At 43.5% G+C, this 23,025-nt stretch overlaps 1 protein-coding gene across 1 annotated transcript in view; it reads right to left on the reverse strand.

Moving 5' to 3' along the window:
* The window catches only part of LOC311243551 (PRA1 family protein 3-like), a 29,007-nt gene that overhangs the window by 5,277 nt on the left and 705 nt on the right, over positions 1–23,025 (reverse strand). The window contains exon 2 of the mRNA XM_084332806.1: positions 20,967–21,184. Within this exon, the coding sequence (XP_084188932.1) occupies positions 20,967–21,184 (218 nt within the window). The remainder of the gene's footprint in view (positions 1–20,966; positions 21,185–23,025) is intronic.

Below are 23,025 nucleotides of genomic sequence, written 5' to 3' on the forward strand. Positions count from 1 at the left end.
AAATGTAACATAATTTTGAATCATTGCCTATTAAAACCCCCTTCCCAACAGTTGGACTTAATGAAAATGGTACCAATGGAAAGCTTAGCTTCTCTAGTTTACAGGGATACCAATACCTTTGTGTTCGCTAAAATATTGAGCGCGCTATGGACCAAGATATTTATTAATGGGCAGAACCTTGATTTTACATGGCGGCCATCTTGAAATCCATCATAATGACGTGGCCCCTACCCCAAAATGAAAGCTATGGTGATGGGGAACACGTGGAGAAAATTTGGTGCTTTTGTCCGGCGCGTCCAAATTTGTTTGCCAAGCCACCGCACTACTAGGGAGAGAGTTGTTAGGCGTGTTCGAGATTGATTTCGGCTCGCCTCGAAAATAGACGAGAGTAGACGAGTGCAGCCGGGGGAGGAGTCAGAACGTCAGACACTTCAGATTTGACGTCAGCCTCTCGCCTAGTCTCGCATGGCAGATACGCGTTCACGTTACCACACACACATACACACCTGTCCAGCTCATTATAATGCGATGGCCGCATGCAAAATTAGATCAGATTCAAATGTACAGCACACCATATACCTGCTATAGTGGAATATACTATTCATAATCCATAATGTATACCATCTTGTTGCGCGCTCCTGGCCACGCACGCAGACACAACACACACTGCTGAATAATTCTGTTTTGCATCAATATATATATATTGTATATTGAGGCAAAACAGAATTATATATACCGGTACCGGTACAAAACAGACGACGCGTGTGTGTATGTGTGATACAGTATAGATTTATATGGAATTCGTTCTAGCGATTGGGTTAACTGAGAGCCAGATTGCTTAGAGTACTGTACATAGAGCGGTAATGCTCAGATTGCTCATTGAGTCATGACTATAAATGCAAAACGTAATTGTCGTATTTATTATCATTATAATTATTTAATTCCGATCATAGAAACAGTCCGTCTGTAGAATCGACTTGAAGAAGCAATCACCATTTGTTCAGGGGGGTTGATATATTGTTATTTTGATATAAACTCCATTGCAAAGATGGTTATTAAGACAGCATTCATTACTGATAAAAAATTACTTGGTGTCTGACAGCTTGAAGTTTATCATGATGATATGATGATAACTTTATTTGAGGAAGCTCTTGGTACCCAAACTCCTGTATCCAATAATAATAATAATAACTAGTAGGGATGTCCGATATTATCGGCCGACCGATATTATCGGCCGATATCGGCAGTAAAATGTGATATCGGAAAATATCGGTATCGGTTAAAAAAAAAAATACAATAACAATATTTGTTATATATATATCCAGTGAAATGATTAGTTACCTGAAATTATTCCGTTTTTTGGGGGGGGAAACCCTGCATATATTGGTATCGGTTGATATCGGTATCGGAAATTAAGAGTTGGACAATATCGGAATATCGGTATCGGTAAAAAAGCCAATATCGAGCATCCCTAATAACTAGACAATTCCGCGCGGGGGAAATTGTGAAAGTGTGGGTGACGCCTGTGCACCGCCGGCCAACGGGAGAGGGTCTCTCGCGAGTCTCTATGACAAATGGTTCAAAGGATACAAAAAGGGGGCGCGGCCTAAGGATCGGGGGAGTGGTCAACATAGACCATTTGAAGATCGGACTTTTCAGAGTTTTAATTTTTTTTTGGATTTCAGAGTTTTCGGAATTTTCAGTTTTCGGATTTTTCTGAGTTTTCCGAGTTTTTGAACTTTTTCGGATTTTTGATGTTTCCGAGTTTTCGGAATTTTCAGAGTTTTTGGATTTTTCCGGGTTTTCTGACTTTTCCGAGTTTTTGAACTTTTTCGGATTTTTGATGTTTCAGAGTTTTCGGAATTTTCAGAGTTTTTGGATTTTTCCGAGTTTTCGGATTTTTCCGAGTTTTTGAACTTTTTCGGATTTTTGATGTTTCCGAGTTTTCGGATTTTTCCGAGTTTTTGAACTTTTTCGATTTTTCCGAGTTTTCAAACTTTTTCGGATTTTAGATTTTTCCAAGTTTTCGGATTTTTCCGAGTTTTTGAAAGGGGGTGTGGCCTAAGGGGGCGTGGTCTAAGGATCGGGGGAGTGGTCAACATCGACCAATGAAAGATTCAAGATTTCAAGATTCAAGAGTTTTAATTGTCACGGCATACAGGTATACAATGAAATGCGGCTGGTCTTGCCCGCGACGATGTGCAATACAGTGGTACAACATATAATAGAATCCAATAAAATACAGTGGTACAACATATTAATAGAATCCAATAAAACAGTGCAATAAACAGGTACATGGTGTGCCATCTCGGTATCTGTACATTAGTATTTACAGAGCATATAGGACATGCTAGTTAGCTTTAGTAGTGCAATACACTGTTCCTGATGTTATACTATTTTAAGTGGCCTTTCCTCTGGCCATAAGTGTGCGTGTGTGCGGCATGAGTGTTAAAGTGGCTGCTAGTGTGTGAGCGTGCTCAGCGTGCGTGTCGTGTATGTACTTGTGTGTGGATAGTTCAGTTTCTGTGTCTCTCGATGTTCATTGTTCAAGGCTCTGATGGCCTGGGGGAAGAAGCTTAGCCTAAGCCTCTCCGTCTTAGTCTCTAGAATTCGCAGGCGTCTGCCTGACCTCAGCAGCTGGAACAGGCTGTTATTGGGGTGGTGGGGGTCTTTCATTATCCTGCAGGCTCTGGATTTGCACCTCTTGTTGTATAGAGCCTGCAGGGGAGGTAGCGCAATACCCGTGGTACGCTCGGCTGAGCGCACCACACTCTGTAGGGCCTTCTTGTCCTGTGCCGTGCTGTTCCCATACCAGGCAGTGATGTTTCCGGTCAAGATGCTCTCTACAGCTCCTGAGTAGAAGGACTGAAGTATCTTCCCCGATACTCTGAACTTCCTTAACTGTCTCAGGTGGTAGAGGCGCTGCTTCGCTTTCTTTACTACTGTGCCTATGTGTGTTGACCATGTCAGGTCCTCTGAGATGTGGACCCCCAGGTACTTGAAGCTGCTCACCCTGTCCACGGTAGCCCCGTTAATCCTCAGTGGTGTGTGTGTCTCCCGCTGTCCTCTCCTATAATCCACGATCAGCTCCTTGGTTTTACCAATGTTCAGGAGCAGGCTGTTGTCCTGGCACCAACGTTCCAGTACCTCAACCTCCTCCCGGTAGGCCTTCTCGTCGTTGTCCGAGATCAGCCCCACCACCACCGTGTCGTCGGCGAACTTCACAATGGAGTTGGAGCTGAACTTGGCCACACAGTCGTGTGTGTAGAGTGAGTACAGCAGGGGGCTTAGAACACAGCCCTGGGGGGACCCGATGCTCAGGGTGATGGTGTTGGAGGTCTGACCCCCCACCCTGACCGCCTGGGGTCTTTCACTCAGAAAGTCCAGTACCCAGGCGCTCAGGGCGGAGCTCAGGCCTAGCTCGATCAGCTTGTCCACCAGTCTGGTGGGGACTATGGTGTTGAACGCTGAGCTGTAGTCAATGAACAACAGTCTCACATAGCCCCCCTTCTGACGGTCAAGGTGGGAGAGAGTGCTGTGCAGTACCTGGGAGACCGCGTCATCAGTGGACCTGTTTGTCCTGTATGCAAATTGCATAGGGTCCATATCGCTGGGGAGAGAGGCACAAATGTGGTCCTTGACCAGCCTCTCGAAACATTTCATGACCACAGAGGTGAGTGCCACCGGTCTGTAATCATTTGGACATGTTGGGGAGGGTTTCTTCGGTACAGGGATGATGGTAGACATCTTGAAGCAGGCAGGGACTACTGACTCCGCCAGGGATTGATTAAATATGGCGGTGAACACCGGGGCAAGCTGGTTTGCACAGGACTTAAGTATGCGTCCTGTTATACCATCTGGGCCTGCAGCCTTCCTGGTGTTCACCTGCATAAATGCTCTTCTCACACTGTGTTCCGACAACGAGAGAGCGCCCCCGCCCCCCCGCGGTTGCCCCCCCCCCTCCACAACAGCCGGTGCGCCAGTGACGTCACTAGCCAGAGGGCTAGCGGCGACACTGTCTACACCGAACCGAGCGTAGAAGGAGTTGTTTGTCCGCTAGAGAGGCGTCGTCGCTCCCCATTGCGGGGGCGCTGACTTTGTAGTCAGTTATTGTCTTCAGTCCCCTCCACAAGCCTCGTGTCGTTTTGTGCCATTTGTGTCTCCAGTTTCTCAGCATATGTCCTCTTAGCAAGTTTAACAGCCTTGCGCAGAGTGTAGACTGAAGCCTTGTATTCTTCCATATTTCCTGACTCTCTGCCCAGGTTATAAGCCGTGGTGCGTGAGTTTAGGGCTGTTCTTATAGTGCTGTCCACCCAAGGTTTCTGGTTTGGGAAAACCCGCGCCGTCTTTGTGGGGACAATGCCGTCTGCCACTGTTGTTATGTAGCTTACAACGGTATCAGCATACTCGCTGACGTCACTGGCGCTTCCTTCAAACATGTCCCAGTCTGTATCCTTGAACGCGTCACGGAGCTCGGCCTCTGATTCGTCAGCCCACTTTTTTGTCTCACGTGACACGACGGCTTCGCGTGATCGCTGTTTGTATGCTGGGATTAAAAAGATGGAGTCGTGATCGCTCGCGCTTACAGAGCCCATCAGTGGCGGAGCCGCTACAGCCTTGTAGGCAGCTCTGAACGGGGTGTAGCAGTGGTCGAGTGTGTTTCCCCCTCTTGTGGAGCAGGCGATGTGCTGAAAAAAAGTCGGCATCACTTTTTTCAGGTTTGCCTGGTTGAAATCACCAGTCACTATCGTTGCGGCTTCCGGGTGCTTGATCTGCTGTTTGTTGATGTGGTCGTGTAATTCCCCCAGCGCTTTGCCGGTATTTGCCTGTGGATGAATATACACGACGGATAAAATGACCGCGGTAAACTCACGGGGTAGGTGATACGGGCGACACAGGATCTGGAGATGTTCCATATCTGGGGAGCATGCACTTGAGAGGACATGTACTTCCTTGGGATGGTGGGATGGAAAGGTGGTCAACATGGACCAATGGCACAATCCGCAAGTCTCTACGACAAACGGTTCAAGAGATACACTGAGGGGGTGTGGCCTAAGGGGGCGTGGTCTAAGGATCGGGGGAGTGGTCAACATCGACCAATGAAAGGTGGTCAACATCGACCAATGGCACAATCCGCAAGTCTCTACGACAAACGGTTCAAGAGATACACTGAGAGGGTGTGGCCTAAGGGGGCGTGGTCTAAGGATCGGGGGAGTGGTCAACATCGACCAATAAAAGGGGGTGTGGCCTAAGGCGGCGTGGTCTAATGACCGGGGGAGTGGTCAACATCGACCAATGAAAGAGGATATCCCTACCGAGTACAATGGCACAATCCGCAAGTCTCTACGACAAACGGTTCAAGAGATACACTGAGGGGGTGTGGCCTAATGGGGCGTGGTCTAAGTATCAGGGGAGTGGTCAACATCGACCAATGAAAGGTGGTCAACATCGACCAATGAAAAATGAAAGAGGATATCCCTACTGAGTACAATTACACAACCCGCAAGACAGAGGGCGCTGTCCAGCAATTCAGTACTGCAACACAGTGATGGGCAATGATGGGTTAAAGTGGATGAGGTCATTGGCAGCTCAGCCACGAGCCACACAGCTGTTAGGCTGAACCAATCATGAGTGAGCCACGAGCCACACAGGTGACGCAATCACTATGACTTGCATTTTCTATCCAATGCATTTCTATGGAGGCAGATGCATGACTGCATTGTCACGTTGATTAAAAGAAAACTATAAGAGATGAATCGTTGTGACGCGCACAGGACGAGTAGGCGAAGGGTTGTGTGCGATATTGTGGCATTCGTGCGATATTGTGGCACTCCTTCGGCGATCGGAACAGAAGGCTAAAAAAGAGTTAGAAAAAAGAGATTCCTAGAGTGGATTTGCATGGCGGTCAATGGGGAGGAGAACCTTCAAAGAAATGGTCGTCAGTTGAGATATAAATGTCCAATTCCATTTATTTTTCTTTTGTGAGCGGGCTGACAGCCGTGTCATCGTTTTGATGTGTTTGTTTTATTTCTACGTCCAAAATTGAGATCACACTCGCAATTCACCCAAGGTAGTGGAAAAAAGATTATTTCAGCTGCTACACTCTAAATTGCAATGCATTTCCAATGGGACCGAATTTTTACCGTTTAAAGTCGATTCGTAGCCAGACGGTGCGGTGAAACTTTACGAGTTCGAATACCGCAGTTGCCATAGGCAGGCCGGTCGTTTTGATACCTTTCACGTGTATGGGGCGCGAACGCTCTGGCACGAGTGGTGTTTGCAAAATCGGTGGAATAAAGAATAAAGAATAAAAAGAGTAACAAGAACAACAGTGTGGGTGGCAACCTGGCTTTGGCTATTACCTGTATTATGTCTTCTACTATTACCATGTACCTGTACCCCCCCCCCCCTTCCATGCTGATATGATGCCTGAATTTCCCCAAGGGGATCAATAAAGGAATATCTCATCTTATCATACCGATATATATATATATATATATGATGTCAAAGAGAAGAGCTTAATATGAGTCATCGCTCTATTCCCAGGTCAGATCCTGACTGCATGACGTCAGCCGGTGAGTGTGTAGTTATATCCAACAGTACAGAGCAACGCGGCCCCCAACACAGGCTGCTGCCCGGGCAGGTCTCCTGGGAAGCCCCACATCACCCCCAACACAGGCTGCTGCCCGGGCAGGTCTCCTGGGAAGCCCCACATCACCCCCAACACAGGCTGCTGCCCGGGCAGGTCTCCTGGGAAGCCCCACATCACCCCCAACACAGGCTGCTGCCCGGGCAGGTCTACTGGGAAGCCCCACATCACCCCCAACACAGGCTGCTGCCCGGGCAGGTCTCCTGGGAAGCCCCACATCATCCCCAACACAGGCTGCTGCCCGGGCAGGTCTCCTGGGAAGCCCCACATCACCCCCAACACAGGCTGCTGCCCGGGCAGGTCTCCTGGGAAGCCCCACATCACCCCCAACACAGGCTGCTGCCCGGGCAGGTCTCCTGGGAAGCCCCACATCACCCCCAACACAGGCTGCTGCCCGGGCAGGTCTCCTGGGAAGCCCCACATCACCCCCAACACAGGCTGCTGCCCGGGCAGGTCTCCTGGGAAGCCCCACATCACCCCCAACACAGGCTGCTGCCCGTGCAGGTCTCCTGGGAAGACCCACATCACCCGCAACACAGGCTGCTGCCCGGGCACTGCGGGCAGGTCTCCTGGGAAGCCCCACATCACCCCCAACACAGGCTGCTGCCCGGGCAGGTCTCCTGGGAAGCCCCACATCACCCGCAACACAGGCTGCTGCCCGTGCAGGTCTCCTGGGAAGACCCACATCACCCGCAACACAGGCTGCTGCCCGGGCACTGCGGGCAGGTCTCCTGGGAAGCCCCACATCACCCCCAACACAGGCTGCTGCCCAGGCACTGCGGGCAGGTCTCCTGGGAAGCCCCACATCACCCCCAACACAGGCTGCTGCCCGGGCAGGTCTCCTGGGAAGCCCCACATCACCCCCAACACAGTCTGCTGCCCGGGCAGGTCTCCTGGGAAGCCCCACATCACCCTCAACACAGGCTGCTGCCCGGGCAGGTCTCCTGGGAAGCCCCACATCACCCCCAACACAGGCTGCTGCCCGGGCAGGTCTCCTGGGAAGCCCCACATCACCCCCAACACAGGCTGCTGCCCGGGCAGGTCTCCTGGGAAGCCCCACATCACCCCCAACACAGGCTGCTGCCCGGGCAGGTCTCCTGGGAAGCCCCACATCACCGCCTTCACGCCTCGCCTCCGTCACAAAGCTGCAGCTGCCGCGTTCGCTCTTAGGACGTCAAAAGCGCCAATTATTAGGGATGTTCGATATTGGCTTTTTTACCGATATACTGATATTGTCCAACTCTTAATTTCCGATACCGATATCAACCGATACCGATATGCTGGGTTTCTTCCTCCAAAAAATGGAATAATTAACATTACATATCTCTTGTCGTGTAATTAACACAACATTATGCATACTTTTGACAATAAATTAAATAAGAATTTGTTCTTACTTGCTTGCCTGGGTAAATAAATGTATAATAAATGTTTTTTTTGTAAACCGATACTGATATTTTCCGATATTACATTTTAATGCCAATATCGGACATCCCTACCAGTAATAGATGATAGATGTTGTTGAAACATGAGTCAAGAGTGAATTGGAGAAACGTGTTCATATGATACCCTCTGATGTATGTATCCCTGTGTGACTCAACTTCACCAAGGTTATTATAGTTAATTAAAACTAACTAAGAAAACATAAAACTACAGTAGGTGTGGAGATAACTTATAATAATGAAACAAATAAGCTAAAACTAAACTGAAACTATATTGTGTATAGGGCTGACCTTCAAAGCTTTTTTTTGGCAATCGAAGCTTCGGATTTTTTTTTTAATTTTCTTTTCAATTTTTTATTTTATTTGTTTTATTCTTATGTTGTGGGACTTGTACAGCACTTTGGTAAACTTTGTTGCTTTTAAATGTGCTCTATAAATAAAGTGGATTGGATTAATTAATTAAGTAGCCCCTTTCGTGACTGTGACGCAGCCAACAAGGTTTCACTCGGCTGCGCTGCCTGGGTGCAGTGGGGCTGCTCTCACAGCCAACGACATGACATTACATAATTATGTTGCAACCTTCGTCTATCAAGCAAACAATTATATAAATATTTATATGTAGTTGATAGAGACAAAGGCAGAATTCGACTTAATTAAGCACGTTTTATTAAGACATATTTTTATATGGGTCGGGACACTTTAAAAAAGCAGCACAATGAACACAAATCTGTCCCGACATAGTCTTAAATAACAAGTCGAGGCGCCGCTTACTTTCATTTAGGCGGGAAGGCGCCGCTTGCTTTCGTTTCATTGGAATGGAGGCGCAAGATTTTAGAGGCAAAAAAAAATATATATATATTTTTTTAACTTCGATTTATTTTTTATTTTTTTTAAGCTTGTGCCATCGAACGAAGCTTCGAAGTATTTAAGACAGCCCTAATTGTGTACTTACAAAAACTGACTAAAATAAAATTCTCTTTTAGTTTATGGAGACTGGGATGTCTTCACACATGGTGTTGTGTTTATTACACAATACCTCATCTGAATCCTTGCCCCTGACAAACACCAACCAAAAACAAACAAACAAACTAATAATACTATTTTAATAGCTTTCTTTTAATACAGTTTCTCTCCTGTGAAATACAAATGTTCAACAAAACCCTCAACATTGAATCAGCTAGACCTATTTCTTATATCCGCGGCGCTAAAATTGAAGATTTTTCACTCCATAGATTAATCTAGATTAATTTATTTTAATGCTTTAAATATTTTTAATTAATCTCAAGTTAAAGCATTAACTTTGACAGCCCTAGAAAAAACTCAAATAAAAATACAAAACTATAATGACCCTGGTTTGCACCATATAACACTAGCCAACCAGTAGGGTTGTCACTTGCCACAGGAGGAAGCGCACCTGGAAATGCTTTATTTATTATCGTTATGTTCACTTCATTTCCTACTTACTGTACCAATGATGCTGTTGATCTAGAGTCCTTTCTCAGCACAATCCAATACCTGCAGCTCCAAAGCTAATGCAAGGTCAATGGGGCCAGTCTGTACAAGCCCTGGAATAAACGCTGAAACCTACTTTGGGTGCACTGTGGAGTAAGTTTCAGTGTTTATGTCAGGGCTTGTACAGAGTGTACAGGCAGAGAGTGTGGCCCCATTGACATTGCATTCGCTTTGTGGCTAACTAGCCAGAGATGCGAGTATACATCCAGTATGAAGGACATCCAAGAAAGGACCCTACCGATCATTGGTAAGTAGGAAATGGGGCTACGGCTCCAAAATTCTGAACTTACCCTTTAAGTTTTTCAAAAAACAACGGCTTTTGAGGTGATAAAATCACTGCACCCAGGCAGCAGTGGTTCGGCAAAAGATTGTTCCAAGTATATATCTGCTTAGAAAACCAAAATGTCTAATTATTTAATAATTTATTTTCTCCACGTGGTAAATACACAGGTCACAACATGTTTACAGGAAAGTTTTGGAGTTGTATTTGGAGTGTATTTCGTGACTGTTGGGAACTAGGCTACACTGGCACACTTACTTCCAGTGAATGACACTAAGCTAGGCTAACGGTGCGGCTGTTCCCTAAGCCTAATGCATGCACAGATAAGAAAAGGGTATGTATCCGCTTGTCTAACTCCAGGGTAGATGGCAAATAAGCAAATGTCCCAAAAATTTGCCATGTTCCTTTAAAGCCCCAATCCAGCATGTTTTTGATAATATAAATGTCGGTGATCAAACGTCCTGATTTGTGCGGGACAGTCCTACATTTAGCCCTTTGTAACAGAAGAGAATGTCTAGCATTTAAATAAACTAATCTAAAAAAAGCCATGTCTCGCCAGAACAGAGAGAGGCACTGCTGGATACTACAGTTGTGTTGTTGTCGCGCGCAGTTTTGACATCCCGGCACTTTCAATTTTAAAAAGGGGCAACAGTGGCTCAGGAGGTAGAGCGGTCATCTGGTTCCCGGTTAGATTCCCGGCTCCTCCCGGCAGCGTGTCGAAGTGTCCTTGAGCGAGACATTTAACCCCCTAACTGCTCCCGATGAGCAGGTCAGCACCTTGCATGGTTGCCTCCGCCGTTGGTGTGTGAATGTGTGAGTCAATGGGGGAACGCAAGTTGTAAAGCACTTTGGATAAACGCTGCTATATAAGTGCAGTCCATTTACTGACCTCTGCAGATGCGCTCTATGGCAGGTTTTTATTTCAGCCTGCCACGTCAACGAGAAGTGGAGATGACTGTACTGAAGTTGGGAATGCTGCTAAAGTACATCCAGCTGGTCTCCTTCCTAAATGCCTTTGAGGAGAGGCTGGTCTCTCCTTCCTAAATGCCTTTGAGGAGGCTAGTCTTCCTCACGACCGGTGCGTTGGACAGAGGAGAGACATGGATACAGTGTGCAGCTCGTGAAGAGTGAGATTCAAGTCAAAGCGAATTTCTCTTCGTCATGCTAAGGGTTTTATAACTAAAGACTCTTCATCAGAAGACTCCCAAGCATAGAGGTCCAGCGAGAAACACTTCAGCAAAAAGGTCTACACTGTACAGCAGACCTGGGCATTGTACGGCCCGCGGGCCCGTATGATGATTCTGACCGGCCCGCGAAAGATTACATGATAATAAAAAGAAAATTAATTTATATATATATATATATATATATATATATATATATATATATATATATATATATATCTTTTTTTTTCATGTCAACGTTCACACGCACAATATACACTTACCTAGGATTTGACTTGATTCAACAACAAAGCAGTCGGGGCAAGCCGAAAACGGTCGAGTGTGGTTATTTGAAGTTTGGATTTCTTTTTTCACAACTGAGGTAGGTAGATACAATTTTTAGAGACTAAAGTACAGAAAAAAGGTACCGTTAGGTACCGGTATCTATTCACAGGTACCGGTACCGTATCGGTTCAAATGTGAACGGTACCCATCCCTACTGAACACACAACTGCAGGGCAAGGGCATTTTAGAAAGCTAAGAAAATCCTTGTTTCAATAGTATATGAAACTCTAAATAATAACTTTATTTGTATAGCACTTTTTCATACATGCCCTTTGTTATTAATGTTTCACATTTTGTTTATCATTTTGGAAATAAATTCTATTTGAATAAATTATATTTTTGAAAGCTAACCTCACCTATAACATACACTCTTACCAGGGGTCAAAACAATGCCATTTACTGCTTTTTATATAGAAATAAAATGTATATTATGCATAATTTGAGTTTGGAATTTTGGCCCGGCCATCCAACATATTTTCAGTTGCTCATTCGGCCCCCGGGAAAAATAATTGCCCACCCCTGCTGTACAGGAATAGCACTGCCCTCTCCATGGTGCTGAAACCTTTGTCTCACATTAACCAAATTATGTTTTGGGAGAGTTAGGCTAACATTAGATTCAAATGTATTGTCATCATACAGCACAAGTACAATACGACGGAAATAGGTTTGGCATCCAAACAGAGTGAAAATGTAACAGTAAAGTGTAATAATAATATAAGGTGCTCAGTAACCACTATGAAGACAACTGGTCAGCCTACAATATATGTTCTGCTCTAGAGAGTTTCTGCTGCATAGCCATTTGACCTACAATTGCCCTGTAATCATAGTTAATTATATCTCATGAGAAATATCTGCAAAAACCTAAAACGTCCCATTAAGAAATACCAAACCCCAAAACATAGAATAATTAAATTCACTATAACTAGAGATGTTCCGATACCATTTTTTCCTTTCCGATCCGATTTCCGATACCTAAGCTTTGGGTATCGGCCGATACCGATACTGATCCAATACCAGTGCATACATTAAAAAAATTATATAAATTATAATTATATATTTTTTTTATACAGCTACTGTTTTATATATACTAACTATAAAGTAATGGTATTTATTCAACAACAGGTGATTGTATAGATTAGTATTAGTATCAGTATCTCAATTAGTTCACCCACGGAAAGGTTGTTGGCACATTAGTTCCACACGGACATTATTCGTTGCTGCACTTGCTTCCACAAGGCTCCGTTGAAGTAGCAGAGGATCTGTTGTGATTTTTGCACAATATTCAACATTCTCTTTTGAGACTCCGCCTCAGACTCTTATCATTTGGCACTAAAAGCTAAACATTGTCACTGATATGGCTGTCCGCAACATGTCATTAATTGTGTACGCGAGGTGGTCGATGACTGACGACGTTAACGTGAGCTAGGTTAGCTAGCATGAGCTACCAGTAGATGGAAAGACTGTAACTTTACTGGTAAAAATGTGATTTACGTTGGAATACTCCTTTGCCAACTTGCTGTACTTTGCTTGCAGGTCTGCAGCCATTATTGCTGGATTATGAATAGCCCCAACTTTAGCCAAGGTAACGTTATGGCTAAACCTTTAACGTTAGTTAACGCTAGCTTTCGGTTAGCTGTTCAATGCTAATAACACAACCAAGCGAACCCATCAGAGCTCCCCGTCAACACCGCTCTGTCGGGAGGATGGCATTTAAGAAAGTATCTGCTGTTAAAATGACAAACAGCATTGACACTAATTCACGGTCGGTTAAACACACGTTTGTTTTATAATGCTCACAGCATTGCCCCCCTGTCTCCGGAGGTCTCGTAGTGGTGACCGGAGTGCCGGATGTCCCGCGATGATGTCGGGGAGTTCGCGACCCTCTCTGCGCCGCCCCCTATCTCCCTGTCTCCGGCTGTCCCTGAGCAATGACCGGAGTGTTGAATGTCCCGTGACTAAGACGGGGAGGACGTGACCCTCTTTGCGCCGCCCCTGTGCCTCAAATAGATCCGCTATCAACTCTATCTTTAATCTTTCAAAATGTTCAGTTGCTATCGCTATTAGCTCTATCTTTAATCTTTCAAAATGTACAGTTGCTATTGCATGCACTCATCTGTGTTTCACTACACACATGAGTGCATGCTTACCAACTGTCCGTCTGCAACACTACTATCACCAACATCTAAGAAGGGAGATCCCCCCTTGAATGGCCCTTCTAAGGTTTCTCTCCTCCACACTGCCTGTGGAGCTTTTTCCCTATTGTTAGGTTTTAGTGAGTTTTTCCTTACCTTCGCGTGGGGTATGTCTGGGAGTGCTTGCATTCTTTCATTTATTTGCATTCATCTAAAAATGTTTGGACCTTATGGTGTTCTTGTTCTGTTCTTGACTTATTGTTATGTTTTCTTCTTGACTTGTTTAAAGAAGACCTGTACGGCCCATGGGGACATTAACGTGTGTTGTCGGGCCCTATAAATAAATGTGATTTGATTTGTTGTTGATAAATTACGTCATATGGTATCGGAGCGCAAAATTAGAGGGTATTTGCCGATACCGATACCAGCATTTTAGGCAGTATCGGCGGCATATCCGATACTGGTATCGGAACAACTCTAACTATAACCAAATCTAAACGTTTTTTCCATCACTACTGGGCAAAACTATAAATAGGTCAAGCGATGTACAGCCATGGTGACAGTACAGTAGCAAGTCTACGGGCAAAGGAGCAGAGAAGAATGGTTGGGTCTGTCGGGCACTTCCAGTGCGACTGAAATGCCTACTGGGCCCCGTCGGTCTGCTCGCCTTTAGCCTACTATGCGTTAATAAATGAGCTCATCTAAATGGTTATGTAGATAAATCCTTTACACGTTATGTCCACATTATTTGTTTCACTCAGTATTAGTTTACGGTCATGCATTTGGATTATGTGGATTTGGTTTCTTATACATGTGTGGTTCATCCTTGGAGTTTGATTTGGTTTCTATATACATGTGTGGTTCATCCTTGGAGAGTTTGATTTGGTTTCCCTATACATGTGGTTCAATCTTGGAGAGTTTGATTTGGTTTCACTATACATGTGTGGTACATACTTGGAGAGTTTGATTTGGTTTCCCTATACATGTGTGGTACATTCTTGGAGAGTTTGATTTGCAGATGAAAAATAAACTCCCCACTGATATCTGCAAGCAAGCACTCTTTATAATTCTCTTTCTCACTTCCATATTTTGCTAACTGCATATTCACTAACTGGGCTATTTTCTTTTACTTTCTTTTTGTACTTTTGATATATATTTAAAAAGAAGATTACAATAAAGAAACAGTTTGGAATGACAATAAATAACAGTGAGAGCTGGTAAATGCAAAGATGTGTGTGTGTGAGTTAGTAGTAATACCTGCTGGTATTGTTCATTATCTGCTGCAATCATTACCAGGCAGCCACACAGTATGGAAAACACGTTGCTTTTTATAGTTGAAGCGGACTCTTTATGCTATTGTGCCGTCTACCTAATTGTGCGGTTTATATCAACCTGATTATCGACTCCGAGAGCACATATGTAACTGTGAGCCAGGTAATGTAGGCTAGAGAAGGCTCCACCTTCCCTACATTAAAAATACGTACAAATAATGCCAGTATTCACCTGCCCTCTCAAAGACAGTCTTGTTCATTAGGTCTCTCCTTCTCGTGTAGCCTGAGCTGATGTATCTGCTAGGTCTCTCCTTTTTGGGTGAGCTGACCTGGTGTCTAAAGGGTCTCTCCTTCTTATGTAAACTGACCTGTATCTACTGGAGCTCTCCTCTACCCGACGAGCAGCAACAGTTGCTAGATCCCAACCCAGCCACTCTCCTAGATGTTAAGGATTTAGATGAAGCTTGTGTGTGTGAATGTGTGTGCTTGTGTGGGGAGGGGGGTTTGGTCTTGGGGGTGGGGAATGGGTGTGCCAGGGGGGTGAACTTGGGGAGGGGGTGGATTCAGGGGGGGGGGGGGGGGTTAGTGGGAGGTCTCTGTTTATTGTACTTTCATTTATCATTTATTGTATCTGTATGTACCTTACAGATGTGAGTTACATAAATGTGAGTTATTGTAAAGTCTTAAATGTGAGTTATTGTAAAGTGTGTTTATATTTTTGTAATCTGTCAGAGAAGTAAGCCTTGGGCCTCTACATAGAACATGTTGTGCCTGTTTGTGTCGCTTTTTATTTTTTAGTACTATTATTAGTATTATTATTTTAATCTCAATCTTTTAATTTCAATGTCTTTTGTGTCTTTTTTGTGTAAAAATGGAAAATGTCAAGAAATATATCAAGAAAAAGAAAAAAAAATGTTTTGTAAAAATAATTCTAATTCAAGTAGCCAGTGAGGCTATCACATCCAGGATCCCTGGATAGGCTTATCACGTCCGGTTGCAAAACACTACAAGACAAGTTGCAATTGAACTGCTGAAGTACAAAACTACCGTCTCCGACTGGGTTACTTCACCTCAAGACGTGGATCATCCTTTATTTACTTTACTAAAAAAGGGAAATCGTGTGAAGGCAAGAGGTAAGCGGATAGCAAGTGATGTTAATAATATATGACTAATGATTTAACGTTACAGGATTAAAAGGCGACTAATTTTGGGTTAGCTAATGTTAGATGTGGTGAACGTGTCTGGTTAGTACATAACGTTATAGCTTGTGCAAGATAATCGTGTTCACTGCCAAGGATGTGGCCGACATTGTTGATTTGCCAAGGTTTCACTTTTTGTGTAATGGTAAGTAACATATAGCGGACTTGCTGGATTTGTCTAAGAGATATTAAGAAATGGGATTTAGGAATGAAGACGAGCACTTCTTCTCGACGTTAACATCTATGTTTAGCCTACTTTCTCACTTGATTGGTGTGGAATCAGCTGCTTAGTGGTGAAATGTTAGGGTATTAATAGCTTGAATCAGAGGACAGAGACTGTGGGTATAATCATGCCATTGGCTGACTATTTCAATCATAATTCCCCGCCCCTTCCGCTATCTGCGACACTATTTTGGAAGGGCCCCGTCGTTGCATCCTGGGCAGCCAGAGCGTTTTCCCCCCCTACACCGGAATGATAATGGGTTCAGCCAGAGCGCTTTTCCCCCCTACACCGGAATGATAATAGGTTCAGCCAGATCTCTCTCCGTCACTGGCACAGTGCTAACATAGTGTGGCGAGAGGTACGGCTACTGTATGCGATACTAGGGTAATAATCATTTTCTTATCACATTACTAAACGGTACCTTTGAGTAAGGCTGAGACCACTTATCGATTCATCGTTAATTATCGATAACTGCGTGAAATCGATAAGTGGCGTCACTTGCATGTGTATAATTTTTTTTATAAAAGATACGTTTAAAATACTTTTTTCTTAAGAAAGAAAAAAAATATATTATTTAAAAGGGACATGCATTATAAATAGCCTTTTCCAGTGTTTAGCATGTTTTCCTAGCAATTGGGGATTATATCAATGTGGTCTGTGTCGTTAATTATCATATTGACTCATCAGTCTAGTCTCGAGTTCACGAGATCCTCCCTCACTCAACTAAGCTGTTCTGATTTGACGGTTTTGCTGACGTGAATATAGCACTGATTTGCATAACTAACGGCCCGCCCCCTCTATGGTTGACAGCAGAGCGAGTGGAAATATCTTCACTTCCTCAAACAGAGCGAGGCAGAGAGCGCATAGTGTAACCCGACACTTCCTCAAACAGGTTTTGACTGCGAGGCAGGGAGCGGACGAGCGAGAGAGAGGGACCCGTCTTCTCTCACACACACACTGAGCGTTTACACAGGTTGTGTGTAAGTGCTCCGTGCCTCCGTGTGTCCCTCTCTCTCTCTGTCTCTCTCCCTCGCAGTCGGGAGCACCAGCATATCACTGTAATATCTTTGCGCATGCTCCCACGCGCACACCCGTATTCCGATCCGTACAATAATATTCACAGGGGTATATATTGTCATTTGAAACAAGTTACCAATGCATTGTCCCGTGGCATTATGCCCCCCTGCGGCAAAATTTATTAGTATCCCCCTCAGTCTCTCTCTGTGCCAGTCGCAGACTGTGGATGACGGTCACTCAAAGTGATTATGGGCGGAGCCAGGCCAACACAGCCTGAAATCCAAAGGGAGAAAAATGTGGCTTTTGAGTACCGGTACTTGATTAGAAATACGTTAAATAGTTTTTAATTTTTTTTAACAGCCATGTATGAAAATGTCACTGATTCCCGCCGGAAGGGGTCAGATGACCCCACAGCTTATATGAGAAATATGAGAAAAATAAACAATTACTATAAAAATATGAGGTTTACCACAGGTTTGAGTGACAAAAAAAAATAAATAAAAAAAAATTGTAAATATTTTTTTGGATGGAAGAGCCACACATTGACGCAATTTGACGGGCAAAGAGCCACATGCGGCTTGCAAGCCATGGGTTGGCCACACCTGTGCTAGACGCTCGCAAAGTGCTGTGACTTTCCACATATATATTCCATATATATGTGGAATAACGTTCTAATTACATTTTCCTGAAGTCATTTAGAAATTTCAGAAACCGTGCCAGATAAAACGGGTACTTTTAGGAAAAGTCATTGAGTGACAAAGCTGGAGCTCGATTTTAAAATATATATATTTATCGATAATTTTGTCTCGATTTATCGTTTCTTCCAAATGGCATATGGTCTCAGCCTTACCTTTAAGCTCCAATTAAAACAACGTTCACTGCTTCCGTTTACTTTAGCTAACGCATCAATTTCGGGTCCCAAAACTGCTTTGTTATCACGTTCCTAAGCGTTACATTTTAGCAAAAATTAAAACAACATTTGCTACTTCTGTTTACTTCAGCTAACGGATCAATTCCGGGGCCTAAATCATCCCTGGCGAGCCTTCCCCGGAACTGAGCCTCACCTGGTGGCTACGAAGTGAGGTCAGTGAATATCTCAAATGTATTTACCTTGTTTTATGTCCCTTGCCTGCATGTATTATGGATATACAACATAATAATTCACATATGTGTACGTTCATTCTCAAAACAATTCATTAATCTATATAAATTCCCATGTATTTAAACTGAATCAACAGAGATGTGGAAGTCCACACCTTCATTCACGACATGAAGTGAATCCACAGTACGGGATCAAAAAACATGTATAAACGGACTGCCGGAAATGCAGGCTTGGCCGTCTCTCACTCCGACTTATCCAGCCTTAACCTGGAACTCACCAGTCAAAAGTCAAAACTAGGGATGCCGTCGATCAGCCAGCGATCGGTATCGGCCGATATTCAGTATAAATATGAGATTGGGGAATTCTGATAATGCTTTCTAGTCGCCGATTGCGAAAACCGATCGCAAAAAACATGATCCAATTCTCAGCGGAGTTGGAATCTCGCTGTCTTCTCTCCTGTGCCTGTTGACACACAGGCACACACACGCTGCTGCAGTGCTGAGTGCACACATTGCCCCTCCCCCTCACAGACCAGTCTTGTCAACAAATCCTCTCATTCACTCCGAAGATGGCAAGAGTCGAGTGCAATAGCCTCCGCAACTTGTCGTGACAGCTCCTCTTTCTACATCACTGAAGCCTTAAACAAAATGGACCAGTAAACTATTCACTTTAGTTTAATACATGAGGCGTTGTCTAACGTTATTTAGCTGGCTAGCTACTGATAGCTCATAATATCAACATCTGATAACATCATTGGCATTCGTTTTTGCAGCTGTCGGCTAGTGTTGGCTAACTAGCTATCGTTCTTCCGTTGGCTAACGTTAGCTACCTAGCTACTGTTTAAACAAAATGGCCCAGTAAACGAATCACTTTAGTTTAATACATGAGGCGTTGTCTAACGTTATCTAGTAGGGATGTCCCGATCCGATCACGTGATCGGCGCCGATCATGTGCTTTTCAGAGGATCGGATAAAAATCGGCAGTCAAAAAAAATATTTTTTTTTCAACAAACATGACCATGTCCACGTCTTAAACTCATACAGAGGCCTTAGTTTTGGTTTTAAATTACATATAATATATCATCATTAATGTATTTATTGTCACACAGAGCAGAATAATGTCCACAACAAACACATTCCCTTTAATTTACACCGTTGCAACAAACACATTCCCTTTAATTTACACCGTTGCAACAAACACATTCCCTTTAATTTAGACCTACACGCTCACATCACAACAACACGTCGCTCCCAAAACACGGTTATCCACTGACTTGAGCAGCTAGACAAATGTCAGAGGTTTGGAACTAAGCATTTTAAAATAGAAAGTCAAGCCAGTCCAACAGCGCAATTTTTGCAAGGAGGACATTCCGCGTGGAGGAAAAACTCATGAAGCAGCAGGCTGGAGGCAAAGTTTTCAAACTAACTTTTCACCTGGAGGATAATGTCAATTATTTGCTGTGACTGAGGATTATCGTCTGCGTTTCAGACCAGAATGGAGCAAATCATTACGTAAGTCGAACACTGAATGTATACTAATGTGCAAACATATATTGAAACTTTTAATATTTCTCATATGAAGCACATTTCTCAGGGTGAATGTAATAACAAGAGCCTCCGCGCTCGCGCCCCTCGAGGGACTATCTAGCATTAGGCAACAGAGGGGCTTGTCTTGCTCCGCCAGTTTCTGACAAATGCGTCAAAATGTATTACTAATGTGAAAGATCGGATCGGGAACGATCGGGATCGGTAGATATTTAAAAATCACATGATCGGGATCGGATCGGGAGCAAAAAAAGCGATCAGGACATCCCTATTATCTAGCTACTGATAGCTCATAATATCAATGTCTGATAACATCATTGGCATTCGTTTTTGCAGCTGTTGGCTAGCGTTGGCTAACTAGCTATCGTTCTTCCGTTGGCTAATGTTAGCTACTGTGAAGTTTGTTCATAGGAAAAAAATGAATGACTATAATGGTCAGAAGTAAATGAACTTAGATGCTTTTATTATGCTTAACACCCAGTACTATTCACTTTACTTAATTTCTAAGATTAGATTAGATAATTTAGTCCGGCGTCCGGATTTTGAGAATGCCTGTGTTAGACCTACAGTATAATACTGCCAGCTGCTATAACAAAACCAAAAACGATCGGTATCGGCAGGCAGTGTATCGGCCGATATGGCTCATAGATGATCGGTATCAGTGGCAAAAATGTGATCGGTCCCTAGTCAAAACTGCATTGCATATGCAATTTGGAAGAATTGATCAATCGGGACAAAATTATCTATAATTATATTTTTTTATTATTTAAACAACTAATTTATGTTTATTTTGCAGCAATTCTTTGTCATTGCCGCCATCTTTAGTGTTACAGATTTCCCCATTCAAAACTACCAGTGATCCTTCTACGGTAATTTTATAGTGCATATAGTGCACTGTGCATGTTGCAATTCAACTGAATTTACATAAAATGGGGATGTTTTAACTAAAACATGCCACAAGACCTAGTATTTTAGTATAGTATAATTTTTTTTTTCTTTTTTTAAATAAAAAAAGTTATGCCACTTATCGATTTCACGCAGTTATCGATAAATCAATAAGTGGTCTCAGCCGTACAAACCAGAGACTTACACAGCAGAGGGAAGGTAATTCCAAAGACGAAGACCATCACCCCGCCACACAGAGACAACAGGAAGTAGCTTGTGCCCAGGACCCCGATGACGAACAGGCTGGGGCTCTTCTTTTTGAAGTTCTTAATGACAGCCTGGTTCTCTCCCGCCCACACCGAGCCCATGAAGACCAGAGAGACCACGGCTCCGCCCAGGAACATACCGAGAGGGTTCAGGAACCTGCGCGGACGGAAAGGAACATTAGTCATCATGGCCAGGAACATACCGAGAGGGTTCAGGAACCTGCACGGACGGAAAGGAACATTAGTCATAGGGGCGTTGTTGCTGTCGTCGGCTTGTCGCGCGCAGTTTTGACATCCTGGCACTTTCAATTTGAATTTTACGGGGGCGAAAGTGGCTCGGACTGTATGGTATCGTTTATTCTTAATCCCAGAGGGGAAACATGGTTTGCCACCAGAGTGAATACAAATACACAAACAAGAAACAATTACATACAGTACAAGTTACATAACACAGTAAAAAGAAGAGCCTCTCAACACAGAGCTAGCGGTGTTCGTTAAAGAATTTAACCGCAGCAGGAACAAAGGACCTTCTCAATCGCTCAGTAGAGCATCGAGGCATCCACCGTCGGTGTGTGAATGTGTGAGTGAATGGGTAAAAATGTGAGGAACAAAATTGTAAAGCTCTTTGGATAAAAGCGGCTATATAAATGCACCATTTAGTCGTGTTTAGATGTACCGGAACACATAGGAGGTGTCGGACCAAAACCTCAACATTTTTGTAAGAACAGCACAACCTGCTGCCTGGTTGTAATAACAACTACTGCCGCGCCACCATCCTGGTGCCATGTTAAGAGCTTCTTAGATTAGATTCAAATGTATTGTCATTATGCAGCACAAGTAGTACAGTACAACGAAAAGAAGTTTGGCATCCAACCAGTAAAGTGCAATAGTAAACGGGTCATTAAACTGGGTATAAAATACATAAATTAGTACTACCGAGTATAGTGCTAAGCCGATGTATGTACAGAGTTGTAGTATTAATATGTACAATGATACAAGTATAAAGACATTATGGTAGTAAATATATAGATATGGTATATACAGCATTATTGTACATCATACAGAGGTAGCCTGTATGGGTTATATTCAGGTGTATACGTAGGTATATAGAATGATTATATGCTGCAGGTATATAGACAAATATATATATACTGTATATGCAGTAAATATAAATGTATATACGGTATATAGAGCCCTGTATGCTATAATACAGTTATATGGGTAGACTATAGTATGAGGTAGGTACTAGTTGTGATTATTATGATTACAGACAGTGTAGGGCAGTTGTAGACAGTGAAAGCAGTAGGTAGGTATAAATTGAGTATACTGGTGGACTAGTATACAACAGTGATATTCAGTGACAACTTGAATATCATGTAATTTGCCAAATGCAATGAAAATACAGGAATTTGTCTCAGAGAACAGGACATCACATAGTGCAGAGGGACAGCATGACCACTGACAAGACTACAGTAACGTTACACATCACTCTCAGCGCATTTTCTTTTCATATCATCATGAATAAAGTTACTGCAAATTACCCAGAATATTGTGATATTATTTTAAGGCTATATCGCCAACCCCTAAAACATAGACTACTGTACATCACTCTCAGTGCCTTTACTCTCCATACATTTACTGTATGAAGCACAATCTCAGGGGGCTCATACAGAGAACCAATCATTTCACTGTAATGTACTGTATGTACCTTATATATGACAAATAAAAACTCAACTTGAAACTACATCATGTGAAAAATAATCCATCATGAGAACTTGTGGATTCAAGCTGTCAATGTCATGTAGTAGTCTCAACACAACTTAAATAAGATGTAGAAGACCTAGAGGCCAGTGAGTAAGTAGGACCGTTTAGCAATAACCCTCTGTATAATAATACTATGAGAGGCCTGACTGTTTGATTGATTGATTGATTGAAAAGTTTATTAACAGATTCAGTAACAGTAACACAGCAAGTGGCACCACCGGTGATGATGATGCA

This window comes from Notolepis coatsorum, assembly GCF_963971535.1.
Source record: "Notolepis coatsorum genome assembly, chromosome: 17".
NCBI lineage: Eukaryota > Metazoa > Chordata > Actinopteri > Aulopiformes > Paralepididae > Notolepis > Notolepis coatsorum.